The sequence below is a fragment of the Rosa rugosa genome, chromosome 4 (assembly GCF_958449725.1).
Source record: "Rosa rugosa chromosome 4, drRosRugo1.1, whole genome shotgun sequence".
Taxonomy (NCBI): domain Eukaryota; kingdom Viridiplantae; phylum Streptophyta; class Magnoliopsida; order Rosales; family Rosaceae; genus Rosa; species Rosa rugosa.
Window position 1 is genome coordinate 25,473,367 of NC_084823.1, and position 19,766 is coordinate 25,493,132.

General features: G+C 38.5%; 3 protein-coding genes across 4 annotated transcripts; 2 read left to right on the forward strand and 1 right to left on the reverse strand.

Annotated features, from left to right (window-relative positions):
- Positions 1–6,402: 6,402 nt before the first annotated feature.
- On the forward strand, positions 6,403–13,395 carry LOC133743999 (uncharacterized). 2 transcript variants are annotated; one of them, XM_062172097.1, is made up of 16 exons: positions 6,403–6,736; positions 7,226–7,311; positions 7,469–7,588; positions 7,825–7,884; positions 7,981–8,082; positions 9,060–9,143; positions 9,231–9,349; positions 9,473–9,574; positions 9,965–10,081; positions 11,440–11,505; positions 11,609–11,675; positions 12,001–12,054; positions 12,130–12,219; positions 12,596–12,643; positions 12,718–12,756; positions 12,939–13,395. In XM_062172097.1, the coding sequence occupies exons 2-16, from the start codon at positions 7,240–7,242 to the stop codon at positions 13,029–13,031; spliced, it is 1,233 nt and encodes a 410-aa protein (XP_062028081.1). In that variant the 5' UTR covers positions 6,403–6,736; positions 7,226–7,239; the 3' UTR covers positions 13,032–13,395. The 2 variants fall into 2 exon arrangements, with proteins under 2 accessions (XP_062028081.1, XP_062028082.1); XM_062172098.1 differs by lacking the exon at positions 7,226–7,311 and having other exon boundaries at positions 6,411–6,736.
- A 379-nt stretch (positions 13,396–13,774) lies between these two features.
- LOC133706765 (uncharacterized) lies at positions 13,775–15,827 on the reverse strand. The gene has a single exon (XM_062132310.1). It carries the CDS (start codon positions 15,774–15,776, stop codon positions 14,622–14,624), a length of 1,155 nt encoding a protein of 384 aa, XP_061988294.1. The 5' UTR covers positions 15,777–15,827; the 3' UTR covers positions 13,775–14,621.
- Positions 15,828–16,599: 772 nt separating this feature from the next.
- Positions 16,600–19,527, forward strand: LOC133745810 (uncharacterized). The gene is made up of 2 exons (XM_062173943.1): positions 16,600–17,794; positions 18,419–19,527. The coding sequence occupies exons 1-2, from the start codon at positions 17,741–17,743 to the stop codon at positions 19,391–19,393; spliced, it is 1,029 nt and encodes a 342-aa protein (XP_062029927.1). The 5' UTR covers positions 16,600–17,740; the 3' UTR covers positions 19,394–19,527.
- Positions 19,528–19,766: the final 239 nt, after the last annotated feature.

The window sequence follows — 19,766 nt, forward strand, 5'->3', positions numbered from 1 at the left end:
TTTTTCCCTTTGACTAAAACTCAAAAGAGATGCATGCAAAGGGAAGTGGTGGCCGCAAGGTAGCAAGGGTCAGAAGGGCGGGAAATTAGACGCCCAACTGAGGCAGATAACAAAGAAGCTTCCATAATAAGCTAGAGAGGACTTTCACAAGAATTCAAGATAACCTATGGAACTTGAAACCATCGGTGACCAGTTTGAAAACGTTCTTAGCTTTCCAAAGCTTACTCATCTGCGGTTTACTGAAGGAGAGGTTAAGGTCTTCAAACATCTCAACCCTCCATTTAAGTTGGATGAATGGAAAAAATGAGAAAATTCCACTAGAAACATTAAGCCCTTGCAATCTTTGGGCTTCCGAGGAGTCAAGATTATATTATCAATACAATAATAGCAAATTCTGATGCAGATCATGATCTGGTTCGGCAGGGTTTCCATAGCCGATTCATTACACCTGGTTTGAAAGCTTTGTACCAAGCACATTGCAGAGGAATCCAAAAGAAGGATGTAGTCGCTCAAATTCCAGTTTCAGAAGCTGACTTTCATTTCCTTAGATGTTTTCATAGAAGTTACTCGGTTGAAGAAACCTATGGCATAACGCCAGAAGAGGTTTAGCTCGCAAGGGAACTTGATGACTATTTAGAGAAGAAAGACTTCGCAAATGAAGAGCAAGCGACGGCCGATGCCAAAGCTAAGGCTATTGAACAACAGAAGGAAACATAGAAGGTGGCTAAGGATAAAACACCAAATGGTAAAGTCCCCACCATAAGAGTACTGAGAGGACAGGATCCGCCATTCTCAAATCAAGATCTGGGGATGATGAAGAAATATCATAAGATATATTCAGCATTAGACACTTATGGCCTAACTGAGGAGGGAAGCGCGATGATGAAGATGTTGGAAAAGGTTCTGTCTTCAGAGTCATACCTCATCACTGAGGATTCTAGCATCGGCTTAAAGATTAGTTATCAAGCAATGGTGGAGAACTGTAAGTTGGAAGCCAACACTGATAACTTGCCCATTTCAGATTCTGACCTTGCTTACCTTCACACTTATCATAAACAACATTCGACTTCTGAGATGTACGGATTCACGTCCGCCGAGAGCAAATTATTGGATAACTTGTCTAAATACCTGTGGGCACGTGAAATTGAGTGGCAAGCCGAGACATAAAAGGCAGCCACTAAGCTGACAACTAGAGCTATTGAAGAGTTAAAGAAAGAGCAAGCCAGTCTCAATCAGCAAAATAAGGATGAGGAAATGGTAGACGGTGCTGCCACAAACAATGGCAAGCAAGATGATTTTGGAGACGATGGAGATGAGGAAGTTGACTATGGTGAAGAGGAAGAACAAGGTGATTATGATAATGAGACTGGAATTGACTATGACATTGGAGACGATACAGCTTTTGATATAGAAACGTTATCCTCATTTTACAAAGGTGAATCAGCATTTGGAAAAGGAGATGGTAATACAATGGACATTGGTTTATGTCCTACCTTCAGAGCTCAAAGGTCAGCCAAGTCAGTATAATGAACTGATCAGCGACTTTGTTGCCAATCAACAACCTCGATTTGAGATTGATGAAGTTGATGCCCAGTTGAAGGATGAGGAAGGCTGTGTGGTACTCACAAAACCAACTGCCAAATTGGCTCAACATTTGAAGCCGTTGTACATCACGGCTTACATAGAAGGATATCTGATATCGAAAGTTATGGTAGACAATGGCGCAGCAGTTAATGTGTTGCTTAAAGCTATCATGAAGAAATTACAAAGAACTGAATTAGATTTGCTCCCTTCAGACATTACAGTGAGCAACTTCTCTTGAGGTAAGAGTAGGCCAAGAGGTATCCTCCCACTTGATGTCACCATGGGGGAAAAGACAAACATGACAACTTTTTTCGTGGTCGACTCATCGGCTCATTATAGTGCATTGCTTGGCCGCGATTGGATTCACCAGAACATGTGTGTACCTTCTTCCCTACATCAAATTTAATCTTCTGGCATGGAGACAAAATTGAGGTCATTCCAGCAGACAATAACACATTTCAGGCATCCACTAATGTAGTGGAATCAAGGTTTTACGAGGAGGACATTGGATATTTTACTTTTAATGGACGAGATAGCAAGGGCCGACCTACCTAAGTTATGGCCAAGAAGATTTTCAACCTAGTGAGTGAGGATGTTTTGCAAGACGCAGAGCGTCCAACCCTGGTTGACCTATTCAAGCAAAATATCAATGTCGAGAGACCCAAGGTCTCTAGAAAGGAAGGCCGCAGTCCGATCTATTTTAGGACTTTTGCTGGCCTATTGGGCCGACATGACTACCAAGTCTAACTCGGCCATCAACTTGATGGAATATATTACAAAACAAGAAGAAGAAGAAGAACTGCAGTTAGAAGATATCAGCCCAGCCCCGGCTGAATTAGAAGATACTGAAGCCGAAACTCAAGATCCCGTAGATCAAATTAACTTGGGAGATGATGATAACCCTCGGCTGATTTCTATCAGTAGACTTTTCGAACCAGAACTGCGAATGGCAATAGAGGCATTATTACGAGAATACAAGGATTGTTTTGTATGGGAGTACCATGAAATGCCTGGACTGGATAGAAATTTAGTAGAGCATGTATTACCTCTTAGAGATTATTGTAAACCTTATAAACAAGCTCCTTGGCGATGTTCCGCCGAGGTACAAATCGAAATGAAAGAAGAAATTGAAATATTGTTACATGCCAAATTTATTAGACCTGCTAGATATGTGGAATGGGTTTCTAACACTGTACCTGTAAGAAAGAAAAATTGCAAGATGAGAGTATGCGTTGACTTCAGAAACCTAAATTTGGCAACTCCAAAAGATGAATATCCTATGCCAATGGCTGATCTCTTAATTGATGGAGCGGCCAAACATGAAATACCATCTTTCATGGATGGTCATGCCGGCTATAATCAAATATTTGTAGCCGAAGAAGATGTACATAAAACTGTCTTCAGGTGCCCAGGCTTTATTGGCATCTTTGAATGGGTAGTGATACCTTTCGGTTTAAAGAATGCCGGAGCAACTTATTAAAAGGCCATGAACGCCATTTTTCTTGATTTAATTGGCAAAACTGTGGAGGTGTACATAGATGACGTAGTTGTTAAATCAAAAGCCCAATCGGGGCATCTAACCGATCTTGAGCAAACATTAACGTATGCGAAAACATAAACTCAAAATGAACTCCAAGAAGTGTGTTTTCAGAGTCTTAGCGGGAAATTTTCTAGGTTTTCTCATTCACCAACGGGGAATTGAGGTCGACAAAAATAAGGCTAAAGCCATTATCGATGCACCTGCTCCTTCTAACAAAAAACAACTACAATCATTCCTTGGTCAGGTTAATTTTCTTGGACGATTCATCTCTAACATAGCCAGTAAACTTCGGCCTTTCTCTTCTCTACTTAAGTTGAAAATTGGAGATGAATACAAGTGGGAGCTAGAACATCAAAAAGCTTTCGACGAACTCAAGAAGTATCTAACACAACCCCCAGTGTTAGTACCTCCACAGAGAGGAAAGCCACTGAAGCTCTATATCGAGGCCATAGATGACTTAATTGGGAGCATGTTGCCTCAAGACAATGATCAAGGAAAAGAGTTTTATGGAAGAATTACCATGAACAGTCACTTTTACAATTTTTTACCATAACTTTCGCATATGAACTCCGACTTAAGGGCATCTCCAACAATGGAGTCAAAAGCCAAAGCTATTTGCAAAATTTGACTCCCCTAAAGTCATCACTATTCATTCTTATTTTGCATCTCCAACCATGTTTAGTCAAAAGCCAAACTCATTTAATAATTTAATCATTTTAGTCAAAAGCCAAATTCAGTATATATATATATTTACTTTTTAATGTTTGGAAAGAATTAATCTGGGCCTTTCATTTTAAATAGAATTAATGAAGTTGAATCTGGGCCGTTCGATTTCTAACCGTTAGATTTCTTCAGCTGCAATTGCAGCACATGCAGCTGGGGCCCACCATTTCTCTCCCCTCACAGAAATGGCTTTCGTTCTACAAAGTTGAGTCATTTTGACTCGGCTTTTGGCTCATGAGTCAAAATGGCTCCACATTGAGCATGGTTGGAGATGGCTCACCCAAAAAGCCAAAGCCATTTTGACTTATAGCTCAATGGTTGGAGATGCCCTAAGCATGTCATGTGTTAACGGACTCGGTTTGACGTCTTCTACAACTTCCGTGAAGAAAATTTTCTCAAATTAGGAATAAAACGAAAAGTCAACTCTTTTTGGTCCACTGAAAGTTCGAAACAATGTAAAAAGTGAAAGTAATTGTCCTTTACCGTCTAAATGACTAGCAAACTGGTAAATTTAGATACGGGATGTAACATCCTTCTATCTAGATCCTAGCAACAAAGAGTTCAAACAAGTCTTAACACAAAGGGGAATTTTTTGATTGAGAGAGAGAATAGGAGTCTGGGAGGTGTGTTTATGGTTATGGTTAGCAAAAAACTCGAATCTATCTCTCATTTTACTTCTATGTTTTCTATTTCAAGCTTGGTAACTCCATTCATTAAAGAATGTCACAGGCAAAGGTGGAAAGGAAGGGGATGATATATATATATTTTTTCAAGCTAGTTTATTTGTGTTTAGTTTTTTTTTTTTTTTATATTCCATTTTTCATTTTAAATTTCATAATTTATTCTTTCTATATTTTTGATTTTTGTGCCTTAGAAATAAAATGAGCATTTTCTTACGATTATTTCACTGTGTGGCTGCCATGTACATGGTAAGTAAGAAGTTAACTAAAAATTAGACGAAGTTATTCATTGGATGTAGCATGTACACTTAACTACTATCTTCACCTAATTAACCTAAAATTGCGGAAACTAGATCTAGTTTGTTTTACAGATGCTATGTCTACCGGGCTCAATTTAAGATGGAGGAGTGGAGCTCCCTCTTAGGAATCCATCATATACTTGGGTCGCCACAAAACAAGCACCGAAAAGCAAGGTCTTAAAAATCGATAATTTCGCCGAAATATCGGCGAAATTTTCGTTTTTTCAACCTCCCGATATTATCGGGACATACCACGAAAATTTCGTGTTTCAAATTGTGTTCAAATCCATATAACATCAAAAGTTTAGATGTATTAAGTTAAATGTCAAAAATCTTTATTTTGTCAGCACATATGAATTTATCTTATTTCACTACAAATCCATATGCAATGAGTTTGCTCACCATTTTATTGATATAAATACAAGAGATAATTGATCAAATAAGCATTTCTTAAAGCTTCATTTCAAATTTCCATATTTTTATATAGATTTCTGTTGTTTTTTTCAAATATTTACCGAAATCAATATATCCTCGATATTTCCATCGAAATTTCCGTTTCCGGGACCATTGATATTTCCTCGAAACTCGATATTTTGGTCCTTGCCGAAAAGAACATATAGAACCACGGAAATGTAGTATAAGCAGGAACCACAAGGGTAAACTGCTCGGGGGGAAAACCGCGGAACTAAGCCGCTAAGGGTAACGCTCCGAAGAGCGAAAGTAGTGATAGCGATTGAAGACGAAGATACATCGGTGGAATCGGTGATACTTAGAATCATGTAAAGGGATGGATGGTGGACAAGAGACAGAGAAGAGATTAAGAAGATGGAGAATAAGTGGAGGAACAACAAGAGAGAAAGGAACTGGGAAGAGTGAAGGAAGGGTGGAGAGTGATGGAAAGCAAGATAGGGAGGGACCATAACAAAGACAACAAGAGGAAACAAAACCACACACAGAAGAAAAACTAGCCGAAAGAGGCTAGAAGCGTCTTGGCTTGGAATTGAAAAAGGCTAGCCTAGCTTAATATTTTTCTCTCTACGGCTTTGCCTTTAGCTCCAACTCTACTTGGTACCTATATTAAGGTATTTATATTATCTTGATAAAACAAAAAGGACAAAATACAATCATAACACTTCAAAAAAAAAAAAAAAAAAAAGTCTCAAATAACACATGGAGAATGATGAGAAACAAAATTCTTGGGTGCTACAGCTCACTTACGATGAAGCAGCCCGTACTTAGAATTCCTCATTGAGATTAAGACCAAAAAAGAAGGTTAGGAAAGAAAAAAAAAAAACAACACGTGTCAGAATAGAGAAGCGAGTAAGAAGAGAGGAGCGAGTAGGTACGTGGTAGTAAATGGGCGCACTTATCCTCCATTACCCCCAATATTCCCGCGTGTAATGTGCAACACACACTAGACTCGCCACCTCGTGCGCTTCGGGTCGGGTTTAAAGTCAACTAGTCTCCCTTCCTTCCCACATTCATTCTTCAACGAATAATAGTAGATGCTCCATCATTTTTTTTTCACCCACCATTATTATTATAGTCTTCAGGTTTAATATAACAAAGTCGGAGACCGAACACATTCTGTTTGGTCTGGAACTGGCAGCATCCAACGGTTTAGATTCATCCTGACGTGCCCCAACACAACACTTTCTTCCAACTTCTGAAATTGCCTTTGCATGTCGTCTACCCGTTGCTTAAATTAAATAAAATAAATATAAGCAAAAGCAAGTCCATCAAACCAAGTAATGATTCTCCTTTTCTGGGTGTTTGCTTTACCCTATTGCCATTCCTTTCTTTACTTCAAGACTAGACCCCCTTTTCTCTTTTCAAATTGAAAAGGGAACTTTCCCTTCCCTTCTTCCACAATCCATATGCTCCTCAAAGTTGCCACAATGATCAATCCTGTAAGTCTCTCTCTCTCTCTCTCTCTCTCTCTGTATACTTGGGAGCCTGCAAGTGTTTACAGCTTCTTCAATCATTCCATTCAACACTACTCTACCTACCCAATTGATATCAGCACACCGTTTTTCCTTTTGGGTTTTGACAAGTTTATATTGGTTTGGAGTTTGAATTGTATTTTGGGTTGAATTCTGGTTGACCATGGCGTCCGAGTTGAGAATTCAAGTTTTTTTTTTTTTTTTGTTTAGCTGAGATTTTGTAAGTAACAGAAGGGATTGGAACTGGAGAATTTGCCAAATTGGAGACAGAATTATTGTGTTCTTTTGGGTCATAGTTGCACAACATTAATTTAGTTGAATTGATTCACTACTCCAAATTCTACTATTACAACAGAACTATTTCTCTCTGTTTTTGCTAATAGAGAAAGCCTGTTTGCTATATGTGAAAAGCTTGTGCCAAGAGAAAGACTCACAATTTGGAATTTTTTTTCCCAGCTGACCAAATTGTAATGGTCAATTCTATTGGTTCAAACGCCAAGAGTTGGAATTCCCACCTAAAAATAAAATGCTGGAATATTCAGGTTCAATAATTAACAAGAATTTCTTTACAAGTTAATAATTTTGCACCAGCTTAGTCCAGACTCTTGGTTTGTGGTCCTGATGATAATGTCCAATGGAATGCTCTTGATGAGATCAAATGTGGATACTTCTAAGCCTACTGCTCTGTGTTTTTGTCAGGTGTCTGTACTGTCAGATCCGAAGAATAGATCATTCTACTGCAGTCTCTTCATTGTACTTTCATTGATTTCCGGTGCTTATTTCATTGGTAGTGCGTCCATTTCTCAGGAGTACAAGGAAGTATGAAAGCCTTTCCGTTTCAGTATCATCTGCTTAACTTCTTTACTATCACATAATGTCATATTCGTAAATTATGTGCTTCTTTTGCAATTTAATTAAAAAAAAAAAAAAAAAACAACAAAAACATAACTTGTGCATCCTATAATTGAACTCATTATTATAAGTAGACAAATGTCTGAATAATTAGAGTTTACTGTCTTACATTGATTAAATAGTTCCGCAAATTTTGTTTGCAGAAATTAACTAGATGGAAAGTTATCTACAATATGCAGAATACAAATCTTGGTACTTGCAAGGTGAGCGTCTTACAGAACAGTTAAGTTTCCTTTTTATTATTGCACTTTTAGCTTACTTGTATGTTTGCTGATTTTTTCCCCTTTTTTTATGATTAGAAACGGTGCCAGCCGTCAGGGACTGAGGCATTACCGGAAGGAATTGTTGTCAAAACATCGGACTTGGAAATGCGGCCTTTATGGGGCTCCTCTATGAAAAATGTATGAGAAGCTATTGCTCGCTCCTAATGAATGTTAGAATGAAGACGTTAGTTCATTATATAGTTTATTAAAACTCTATACTATTGCTTGTTATTTTGTTGCTAAAGTGTTAAATGATAAGACCTACTCATCCCTATTTTTATTATGAAATTTTGGTAATTAATTGGTGTGTTTCCAATTTATTTCGGTGACTTCTATATATAATTAACCAAGTTTGTAGATAGCATATTATATTCTGCAAACTTCAATGATGATAAATTTGTTGTTGACATGCTGTAAACTCTTGCATGGCCTGGAAAATGGTCAGTCTCTAAAAATTTGGGTAATTGTAACTTGAGTTGTCTATAACGATTGAGTATGTGAATATATGTATTGTTGTTGTCATCTTCTACTTCTTCCTTTTCTTTTCTTTTCTTTTTTTCCTTCAATTTGATCTGAATCTGACCAACTTCTTATACAAGTAAAGTCAACAGCGTAACTCAGGTCATTTGCATCCAAAAACATTCATGTACAAAATTTTAAAGGTCTTGTCATATGTAATGGATTATCACATTTTATTTTATCTTATTTTTTCTCTAGAATATATGTAGACGCATGTTGTGAAGTTGTCATCATCTCTCATTTAGTAGCCTCAGATTTCAACTTGAGCTTTTTTTTTTTTTTTTCCTTCGGGGATCAACTTGATTGCAAATTAAGAAACATAACTCAGTGTGTAGCCTTAAACATGTGGAACATGGAATTTATGCAAGTGGTTAACTTTCAACTGCAATTGCGATCTTCAACTGAAAATTTATAAACTATGTTTCTTTACTATGGCTGCAAAAGCTTTTAGACTTCGTTAAATTAAGCAAGCTTGCAATTTCTTGTTCGTTTAGATTTCGTGGTGCATGTTGTGCGTGTATATGAAATTCTCCATTGCTCTCTTGTATTGTGAATGCTGGGATTGACTGCCTAAGAATTGCAATTTCTTGCGACAGAAAAACTCAACGCCTTCAATGAGCTTGCTGGCTATTGCAGTTGGAATAAAACAGAAAGAAATAGTGGACAAAATTGTTAGGAAGGTAATTGCCTCGACTTTCTTGATTATGACCTTTCACTCGAGAATTATATTTCCATCTTTGTGTTAAATATCTGTTGTTTGACTGTAGTTTCTATCAAGTGATTTTGTGGTAATGCTTTTCCATTATGATGGTGCTGTGGATAAATGGAGGGACTTACCTTGGAGTGATACTGCCATACATGTATCTGTGATGAACCAAACAAAATGGTATGTTAATCCTTTCACATAGTTGCTTAGATATGGAGCAACCGAAGAATAAGTTGGCAATTTTTGCATGGGAACAATCTATGCAATGTTTTTTGTTGAAACAAATACTGTGTGATGTTGTAGGTGGTTCGCAAAACGTTTCTTGCATCCAGATATAGTGACTGAATATAAATATATTTTTCTCTGGGATGAGGACCTCGGAGTTGAGAATTTTGATCCAGAACGGTAGGCATAACCAGCTCACTTTTGAGAATGATCTTAGCATCCCTATTGAGATCACTGTTATATTTCACATTATTTCTGTCTGCTTTCATGCTTCACAGAGAGAGAGAGAGAGAGAGAGAGAGAGAGAGAGAGGGAGTGGGTGCGTAAATTAAGTTTAATCTTGAGAGCTACAGAAGAGAAAATTAAATTTCCTGAGAGAGAGAGAGAGTGGGTGCGTGCATGCCTGCATAAATTAAGTTCTCCTTATTAAAATGAGAGGAAAAAAAAAAAAACAACTAGTCAATATCAAATTCTAGGTTTTTTCAAGGTATAAAACCATAAAATAAATGTTTCACTGATGTGGTATAAACACATATTGCATTGCATCTTAAAGATGTTGATTTCATGTAGATATCTATCAATTATTCGGGAAGAGGGACTTGAAATATCACAGCCAGCACTTGATCCTGTCAAATCGGAGGTGTATCATCCAATCACTGCACGTGCAAAGAAATCAAAAGTGCACAGGTTAGTGTAATATTTTGTGGAAAGTGAATTGTATGGTAAAAGGACAGTGTATGTTATAAAGAGGCAAATGAACTTCAGGTCCTGTTTAGTCCATAGGCTATCTTTCAAGAGAGGGAAAAAAGGAATAAAAGAAAAGAAAAGGGGGATGTAAAGCTGATATTTTGGCATTTGTTGGTGCTGTTAGGAATTAAGAGAAAATTTCTTCTCTGATACTTCTCCTCTGTCTTGGAGGAATTTGCATTGGTAGATTGTCTATGCCTAATCACTAGGAAGAAACATCTAATTACATCATCTATGACTAATTACTTAGTAAGCGCCTAATTAATTAATGGACACCTAATCCCATAATCAAAGCTTAGTTTACAGGATTGTAATGGATCAATACTGTCTAATAGATGCTTTGGGATCCTACTTTCTTGTATGAGATCCTTGGTCAGCTCTACCAAGACGGAAGAACCACTGTATCTCACTAATAATGTGAACACAAAAGGCAATCTTTTGACTACTTTGAGATCCAATAAGAAAAGGGAACCCTATAGGATTACTACACCATAAGATGATCTCACTAATGGCATGAATTGCGAAAATCAATTTAGAGTATCGAGATTACTCAGCTCCCTCATAGGTCCACGGAGTCTGATTTCTACTGGTCCTGCAAGGAGCCTCATAATAGATACGGCAAAGGCTAACCTAACTTCGACTTCTTTCAGCCAACAAGTCATATTCAAATTTAGTGCTCCTTTCAGGAGCAACAGCTGTATTCACCAGTCTGAATCGAAGGTTGTCCTTCTTGAATACATTCCACTCTTTAGTAGCTTTATAAAAATCATGGACATTTACTTTATTGTAAATTTATGTGATGTGCCAATTTAGAGTCTTAATGGCAATTTATTAACTGTCCATTTTGTTGAAGTGCGTCGGAACTGCTGTGGGCCCAGTGTCATGGATTTTTATTTTTTTTTTAATTTCATATTATTTTAGAGATCATCTAGTGTATTTGAGGCTCACAATTTTGAGTGTCAAACAAATAATAGTTAATTGTGAAATTTCTCATAGATTTTCATTGATGCATTGCAAACTATTTGTAATGTTGTGCTTCCTTTACTCCGTCGAGTCGACTGTTACTAGGTTTCTTTCATCAATTGCCTTCTACCACCAGTAGCCACCATTTGGAGTTCTTTTCATGACTTATACTATTCTTCTTGATAAACTCTTTTTTGCTATTTTAATATCAAACGATAGATTATAACGATTTACTTATTTATTTTAATTTTTGGGTTTGTGGGTGAGGAGGGCAGAGGTACTACTGCACAACTATCGTGTGATTGACTTTGATCCATATTTTTTTTTTCTTACAGAAGGTTTTATAAGTTCAAAGGCAGTGGAAGGTGCGATGATCAGAGCTCTGGTCCTCCATGTATAGGGTAAAAAATCTGTGTGCTCTATCACCTATGTTGATATTTATGATCAGTTATAATATTGCTGCAAAATTTTGTTTTCTGTATTTGATATAAACTGTTACAACAGTTGGGTGGAAATGATGGCACCTGTATTCTCAAGTGCGGCTTGGCAATGTGTATGGTACATGATTCAGGTACAAAAACCCTGGAAATAAACAACAGTATATGGCAGAATGAATGAAAGAATTAATTGGTTAAAAATTCAATAGCAATTAAGACCAAAGAATAAATTGTAGTACAAAGTACAAACCACCACCATTGAATGAAAAAGTATGTCATGGAGAATTCAGTTCAGTGAGTCAGGAGCCTGGCAATCCTGCACATAGTTACCATTGTATTTTAATGTAACCAGGAAATTGGCTGGGAGCACTTAGAATTCGTAACAAAAATCTGTCTTTTTTTTCTTATCGTATCTTTTTTTGTGGAACTTAAGTAGTTATAACTGATATTTCCTCACAGAATGACTTGATCCATGCATGGGGACTGGATGTGCAGCTTGGTTACTGTGCACAAGTAATATTCCTGCCATAAAGTTTCCATTTGTAATTGTCTTGGCCATACTTCTGACACCTGAACAATTTCCTTCAGGGGGATCGAATGAAAAATGTTGGTGTGGTTGACTCGGAATATATAGTTCATCTTGGTCTTCCTACACTTGGTGTCGCAGATGACAATAAGGCAAGTATCATCGCATCTTTGCCTACTGATAAGGATGTTGATCAAAATTGATTACTTGGAATACTTGGTTTGATGCAATATGCAAGATGCACTTTGTTATATGAATAGCAAATACCTACTTCTTAGCTGGCAAGCAGCTGTAGTTTAAGCCCCTAAGCCTTGATTAGTATTATTAGACGAGATGCTAGGCCTATAGCCCTAGCTGCCCTCTTTAGATCATTAAAGCGGACTCCTTGTTCGCCTCCCTGTATCTCGATTTTTGCTTTTTTAATAAGAAGCTGTTTCTTCTCAAAAAAAATACCTACTGATAGGGATACATATCAACATTGATTGCTCAACTTGCCTATGGTCTTGATTGTTCAATATTGTTGCACAGGGTATCAATGGCATGGCTCATTCTCACAAAGAGGGCTCAAAAGCATTGGTGAGTTTTTAATTCTTTGGTTCTTTTCCAGACTATTTAATGATATAAAATGAATTCATCTTTTGTAATTTCAGGCACCGTCTGGCCTCCCTCAAGCCAGTAATAGAGCTAAAGTAAGCCTTCATATTTTGTACTGTTTTAGTAGCTTTCTTCCATTCATGAGCTTAGATTTTAATAATCTTGCGCTCTCGTCTCTTTGCATAGCCAATTAGCCATGTGTATTTGTAGAAAATTTTAATTATTCGTATACATGCAATCTGCAACCACTTATCTGGTAACTGTAATCTGTTGGCAGGTTAGGATGCAGTCCTTCATTGACATGCGGATCTTTAAGGAAAGATGGAGGAATGCAGTCAAGGAGGATAAATGTTGGGTTGACCCATATTAACTATTAGCAAACCCAGTTATCCGTAAATTCTATTTATACAACTTCCTTCATGTGAAAATTCGAGGTGGGTGACCATTATTATACAAAAAGATAGAAGACATCAGATCAAATAGCCGATGACAAATATTTTGGAGTTCGACAAAAGAAGTTATGATGTGAAATGACATCGCTTATTGTACATGCAGTATATTGTTGTATCCCTGGCTGGAATGACCAATCCATCAATTTTGGGTTGTGATTGCATCACATTTTGTTGTAAATATCACCATGTAAAATTTATTGATGCGTCAAAACTTTATGATGTAATGAATATTGTTGACCCAAGCAATGTTATTCTTTAATTTCTGTGGGGAATTTTCATGCATGTGAACTAGCAACTACATATAAAGCTGAAATAGCAGAGGACATAATATACCCTAATCATTGGCTTGGTTCACACTCCATGACTTCTAGGCTTCCAGGAGATGGATCGGATAGAGGCTAGTGATTCTTATTGGTGAGAGTTCGTTGAAGGAAAGGTCAGAAATAATCAGTTTTTGACCTTGTAAATTAAAGAAAGATAGAGCTAAGAGAGAAATTGAGAGAGAGCTGAGCATGAAAATTTTATGATTTTTGCTTTCATTGATTTCATTCTGTTCTGTGTACAGGTATATATATACATAGAGATTATAACTCATCTCCTAACCAACTATTTCTACATTCTTCTGGATACGTTTACAACAGAATTCAGTCATGCTTTCCATGGTTGAAGAGTATTAATCTGGTGTGGCAGCTTGTGCATCTTTTGATTGGTTTTGATTGTCCACAGTAGGTGTATGCTCAATACAAAATATGGGAAGAGGTAGCAAATGGACATAAAGCGAAAGGAGCTCTATTTAGTTGAATGATTAAAAGCTTGCTCTGGAGAGAGAGATTTTCATTTCTCTTAAAAGAAATAAATAATACATGAACAGTATTGCAAGACAAAGACAACGAAAAAGTCCGTTACCTGCTATGAAATCTGAACCTTAATCTCAAGAAAAGCCAACACTGATAGTGCATTTGATCGACTTTCTAGAACTGCTGTAGGTGTTGGGAGGAGTTTGTTTTGAGGTTGACTCTGAGTTCTCCTGAAGCTGTTGAAACATTAGCTGGCCACAGCCACTCTCGAATTGTACCTGTTTGATTCAGACAGCCTTATGATATTTGAAGCTACCAATTCATCTTCTTACAACTCGACTCTCCGAAGAATACTATATGATATTTCTTCTCTTGAACTCCCTCCCAGTGTCCCAGGTTGCTTCTTATCTCCTATATATTTTACAGAGATTCAAATTCGGCTGCTGATTATGAGCTAGCTAGACTGGCTTGGTAATACATCATATATGGAGTACTCTTGGTAACTTAATTGGCGTTGTACCCAGTGATTCAATTATACAGTCTGACATACGAGTCTCTCTCAAAAAAGAAAAGAGAAAGGTCAGGACCCAATAATAAAATCAAGCTATTTTACTTGAGTTTTGATACGAACAAATTTGAACACTTTCTTATAACAAAAATAATGAAATTGCTGATCTACAACGATTACATAGAAGCTAGCTAGGTAGCTACCTACATAGAGATGACTCTAGATTTGGGAACGTCAGTTGGATCTAAAAGGTCTTGCTTGGTGGAGTCGAAAGCCATGTTAGCTAGCCTAAGCAAACTCCCAGTAGCCAAAATTGCCTTGGGATTGATGTCATGCATAGACCTCGCATACAGGCTCCTACACGCTTCACTCGCCTTATCTGTGAGCTTCTTGTTCTGATTAGGGCACAAAAGGCAGTGCCCTAAAATCCTCAAAACTGGTTGGAGCAATTCGCATGGCAAGGGAACCCTCCCCATCCCTTCCTTATCATTATTCCCCAAACTACCCTCCTCCTTTCCCTCGTTTATTTTGTTTCCACTACTCTTTTCCACGTCCTGTTTGTACATTTCTCCGTCCTGACCAGCCCAAACCTTACAAAACTCGCAGAAATCTATCTTGGACTCGACTGGCATTTCGTATATTTTGGTGTAGTACAATTCCAGCGCGACCCCGACGATCCTAGCCCTCCGTGTGGATCTGACGGTGCCGTGAGGTTCCAAGCTGGGAGATATAACGGCCAAGTTGAGCCCAGTGGCGTTGCTCTTGACGGCGGCGGCCTTGGTTTCGTGGTAGAGGCTGGGGTGGGACACGTCGGGAACGTTGACGGTGACGGAATGACCGTCGCGGGAGGCGGTCTCGTGAGCGTAGAGGGCCAGGAGGACGGCCTCGAAGCCGGCGAGGGGGATGCGGAGGGGGACGCGGGAGAGGTAGAGGCCGGCGACGAGGGGGAGGAAGCGGAGGACGAGGAGCTGGAGGTCGGGATCGGAGGACTGGAAGGTGTCGTAGAGCCAGCGGCAGAGGTTGTTGTCGCCGGCGCCGGAGTCGGGTTGTTTGAGGAGGGAGGAGATTTGGGAGGATGTGTGGGGGTCGTGGAGGAGGGAACGGGCAGTGGTGTAGGAGGTGGAGGAGAGGGAGGGGAGGATGGCGGAGAGGGATTGGATTGCTGCTGCTTGGGGTTTGGAGGAGGTGGAGGATGAGGAGGAGTCTAATGAGGTTGAGGCTTTGGTGGTGGAGGTTAGGGCGGTCGAACTGGTGGTGTCTTCTGGGATGGTGGTGGCGGTGCTGATGGTATCGTCTGTGGTTGCCGTGGTGGTGTCTCCAGCAATGGATGAGGTGGTGGTGGAGGGATCGTTAGACATTGAATTACTCGGGTAGAGAGAGAGAGAGAGAGAGACAAAGAAAGATATCAAATGTAGGAATGTTTCTTGAAACGAATGGGAAGTTATGGATGCAGAGATAATTGAGGAAGTTTGGACGGAGAGCTAATTGAGGAAGAAGTTATGGATGGTGATAGCATGCATTTCGAGCTAGCGACTTTTTTTTTTTTTTTTTTTTAGAAAAATAAGAAACTTCAATAATCCAAATGTAGAAGATATTTTTTTGACGGAACCAAATGTAGAAGATGGTTTTACTTGTACCAAAGCATAATAACCAGCATGCAGTTACAAATATTATGAGTCAAAATGATCTAAACTCTAAGTACAATTAATCGTCTTTTTTTTTTTTTTTTTTCTGAGCTACAAAATAACAACCTAATCCAAGAGTCTCGATATCTTCTTACAACCAATCTCAAGAACAAACTTACCCCATTTCGTACAGAATCCAAAACCACTAGGCAATGGTGTATGCAGCCTAGAGTGAGAATGTTCAATTAACCTTTCTCAATTTCAACAGCTTCAAACGGAAGATTTAACGGCAGTGAGTTAAGTGTAAGATAATGGTAAATCTGAGTGAGTTCAGTGATATTTTTGAAAAGTCAGTGAGTTAAGTGTCGAATGGGTCAGTGATCATTGGTGATTTTTTGCCTTTTAAAAAATAAAACCTTTATTAGCGTTAGTCATCAAATATTTGTCATCGATCGAGGTACCTAATCTGAATGGAAAGATAGAAAAATTTGTTAAAGGAAAAACATATTGTGTGCCTTCATCAAAGCAACTAACGAAGAGGGAATCAAGGAATCAGTGATTACCATCAATCAGCACAATTACGGATCAATCAGCATTTAGTATCATTAATGTAATCGATATTTCCGTTGTAATTCTATCCCTATATAAAGGGACTATGAAATGAAATGAGTAGACCAATTCCAATTGGCATTTTACTTTAACACGTTATCAGCACGCTCAGAGCCAATAGCCAAGAAAAAAACTCTAGTTTTCTTGTTTATTTCCGTCGAAAAAAAAACCCAAAACCCTAAAGAAGAAAAACTTTTTCTTCTTTTCTGCCGCTTTCAAAAAAAAAAAAAAAAAAAAAAAAAAAAAAAAAACAAAACTCTGCAGAAGCAGATCGACCTCCCAACCAAGAGAAATTGCTCTCTGCACCGCCACTACCTGCACAACCCAGCAGCCCCGGCGTCAACACCATCGGCCCCCATCCTCCAAATCCCCATTTCTCCTCCCCGCCGCGAAGCTCACAGCCGGCCAGACCCAATCCAAACCAGCCTCGTCCTTCGTCCCCGCCAGCCCACACGGGCCTCCAGCCCAACCCAGAAAACTGCAGCAGCGCCTCCGCCCCTGCCTGCACATCACAGCAGCGCCTCCGCCTTGCAAGTCCGGCGTTTGCAGTCGCAGCCCAGCCTGCAATACACCGGCCTGCAGCACACCACCGAGCCTCTAGCCTGCGCCGATCCCGCCTGCAGCAGCCCGAGCGACTGCCCAGCCCCGGCGATCCGTCGCAGCCCAGCTTGACAAGCAGCCACCTTCACCGATCTGCTCCCACCGATCACCTATCCCAGCAGCCCACCGATCACCGCTCACCTGCTGCTGCACCCAGCGCGCCTCCTCTGCAAACTAGAAGAAGACTCGAAGGACTGAAGGAGGAAGAAGAGAAAGGAAAAAGAAAAAAAACCGGCCCAAAGAAAAGGGACCCGGCCAAGAAAAAAAAAAAAAAAAGAAGGGCCTAAGTATACACCCGGCCCAAATCAAAAAAAAAAAAAAAAAAAAAAAAAGCAGGCCCTGCAGGACCAGAAACGAAAAAAAAACAGAGAAAGAAAAGAAAAAAAGGAGAAGGTCCAAAGTAAAGATCAGGCCCAGAAAAAAAGTGCTAATTCTCAGCCCAACAAATCAGCAGGCCCAGCAGAACCCGAAAAAAAACATCGCTACGCATGCCTGCATCAACACGCGCGTGCGCTAGGATCGTTTTATTTACTCAAAATCAAGTATGTTTTCTTTTATTTATTTAATCTCATACTATGGTATATATAATTAGGATTGTTGAGCATGTTTAGTTAAATAATTTTGATCATTTTAAGCATGCCTTATTATTTATGGTTTATATGATTATATTTAAGCATGATTTATAATTATGTTTAAGCATGCTTTATATTTTATTGTTTATATTTTAATATGAAATTTTGAGCATGTTTTTATTTTTTTTTATTTACGCTTATATAAATTATGCCTACGCATGCTTTGTATTATGCTATTGTTTACATTTTATTTTATGCATGATATATTATTGCTATTATTATGTGTAGTATATAATTTGTTGTGTATTTGTGAAATTTGAGCATGCCATGTAGTTTATTTTTATATATGCTATGTTTAAATATGCTATGATTAATTTTTAGAATGCAACATATAAAATCCGTTTTGCCATGATAATGAAAATTCATGCGCATTATCCATACACACTTACTGTGATAAAGTATTTTCACATAGCATCGAAAAAATGTGACCATTACGAATCTTGGTCTTGAAATCTAATTCATATGTTTGGAAAATAATTTACGTGGATGTCTTTATGACTGCGTAATTTATATATTCTCTCTTGTTTTATGTAGATGGCTGATCCAACTCGACCTGAGTTTGACATCTTGGACTCAGAAGGACTTGAGTACCATCGTTGGGTTTCCGATATGGAAACTGCCTTTGTGGCAAAAGACTACACTGCCACCATTACTGATCCCAAAGATGATGAACTATCTAATAAGGTGAAAGCAGATGCCTTAATTTTTCTGAGGCGACATATTGATCCTAGCCTACGCTGGGAGTACCTTCAGTTGAAGACACCCAAAGTACTGTGGGATGCCCTTAAAGGACGTTTTGGGAACATTCACGATACTTTGCTCCCAGGACTGGCTGTTCAGTGGAATGGAATCCGCTTTCTTGACTATAAAAAGGTCAATGACTTCAACAAGGACATGTTGCGCTTAAAGGCACGTCTCAATTTCTGTGGAAGGGAAATCACAGAAGATGATATGATCTCAAAGACTCTTACCACCTTTCCTAATTCAGCTTTTATACTAGCGAACCAGTATCAATTGGATTATGACAACAAAAGAATCACAACCTTCAATAAGTTGATAAGCCTACTGCAAGTGGCTGAGAGACAAAATAAGATTCTCTTGAATAACAATGCCAGGCCCACTAGGACAAAGAAAATTCCCGAGGCTAATTATGGAAAAATGAAAGGTGGAAATAACTCCAATGCAAGGGGGTTTAGACGTGCTGATCCCTACCCACGTGGCAACAATGCACCACGTGGAAAGGGACATGGGGATCATGGAAACAAGATGCCAAAGGAAAGAGTTGACAATGAACCATGCTATAGGTGTGGATTCATTGGGCATTGGTACAAGAACTGCCAAGCAAACAACAGAGTAGCAGCCAATTACAAGAGGTATAGAGAGTCTAAAGAACAAGAGGCTCACTATATGGAAGAAGGAGGTCATGACCTAGACGTCAACCTTACAATTGCAGACTTCAATGGCAAAGAGGAACTTGCTAAGTCAATGGATGCTCTCAATCTTGACTGATCTGCTTTATTCATTTTATTTTCCAAAGACAGTTATGAAGGCATAATGCCTCATTTTTAATTAGACTACTACTTGGTCTTAAAGTTTATTTCAATACTGGTTTGATGAATTAGAACAAGACCTTGATTTGATTATCGATGGCTTATTAATAAATTTTGAATTTTATTCTGAAGCACTGAATTTATTCAAATTTATTTACTATACACATATTTACATGGTTCCAAATTGCACTATAAAGATGTAAAGCAATACATCTAGATAAAGAAAAAATTATTTGGATGAAAAAAAATTATCATTCTACATAAATACAAATACTCTAAAGAATATGAGATACGCTCTGTATGCACCAAGAGCTAATCGAACCTTGTTAATG

What these genes read in the sequence shown, in the direction of transcription:
- LOC133745810 (XM_062173943.1), top strand. Translation starts at nt 17,741, where the DNA reads ATGCCTGCATCAACACGCGCGTGCGCTAGGATCGTTTTATTTACTCAA. An exon ending in TTTTATTTACTCAAAATCAA is followed by an intron (nt 17,795 to 18,418) that starts GTATGTTTTCTT and finishes TGTTTTATGTAG; the next exon opens with ATGGCTGATCCAACTCGACC.
- LOC133743999 (XM_062172097.1), top strand. Translation starts at nt 7,240, where the DNA reads ATGGTCAATTCTATTGGTTCAAACGCCAAGAGTTGGAATTCCCACCTA. An exon ending in TTTCTCAGGAGTACAAGGAA is followed by an intron (nt 7,589 to 7,824) that starts GTATGAAAGCCT and finishes TTTTGTTTGCAG; the next exon opens with AAATTAACTAGATGGAAAGT. An exon ending in GTGTCGCAGATGACAATAAG is followed by an intron (nt 12,220 to 12,595) that starts GCAAGTATCATC and finishes ATTGTTGCACAG; the next exon opens with GGTATCAATGGCATGGCTCA.
- LOC133706765 (XM_062132310.1), bottom strand. Translation starts at nt 15,776, where the DNA reads ATGTCTAACGATCCCTCCACCACCACCTCATCCATTGCTGGAGACACC.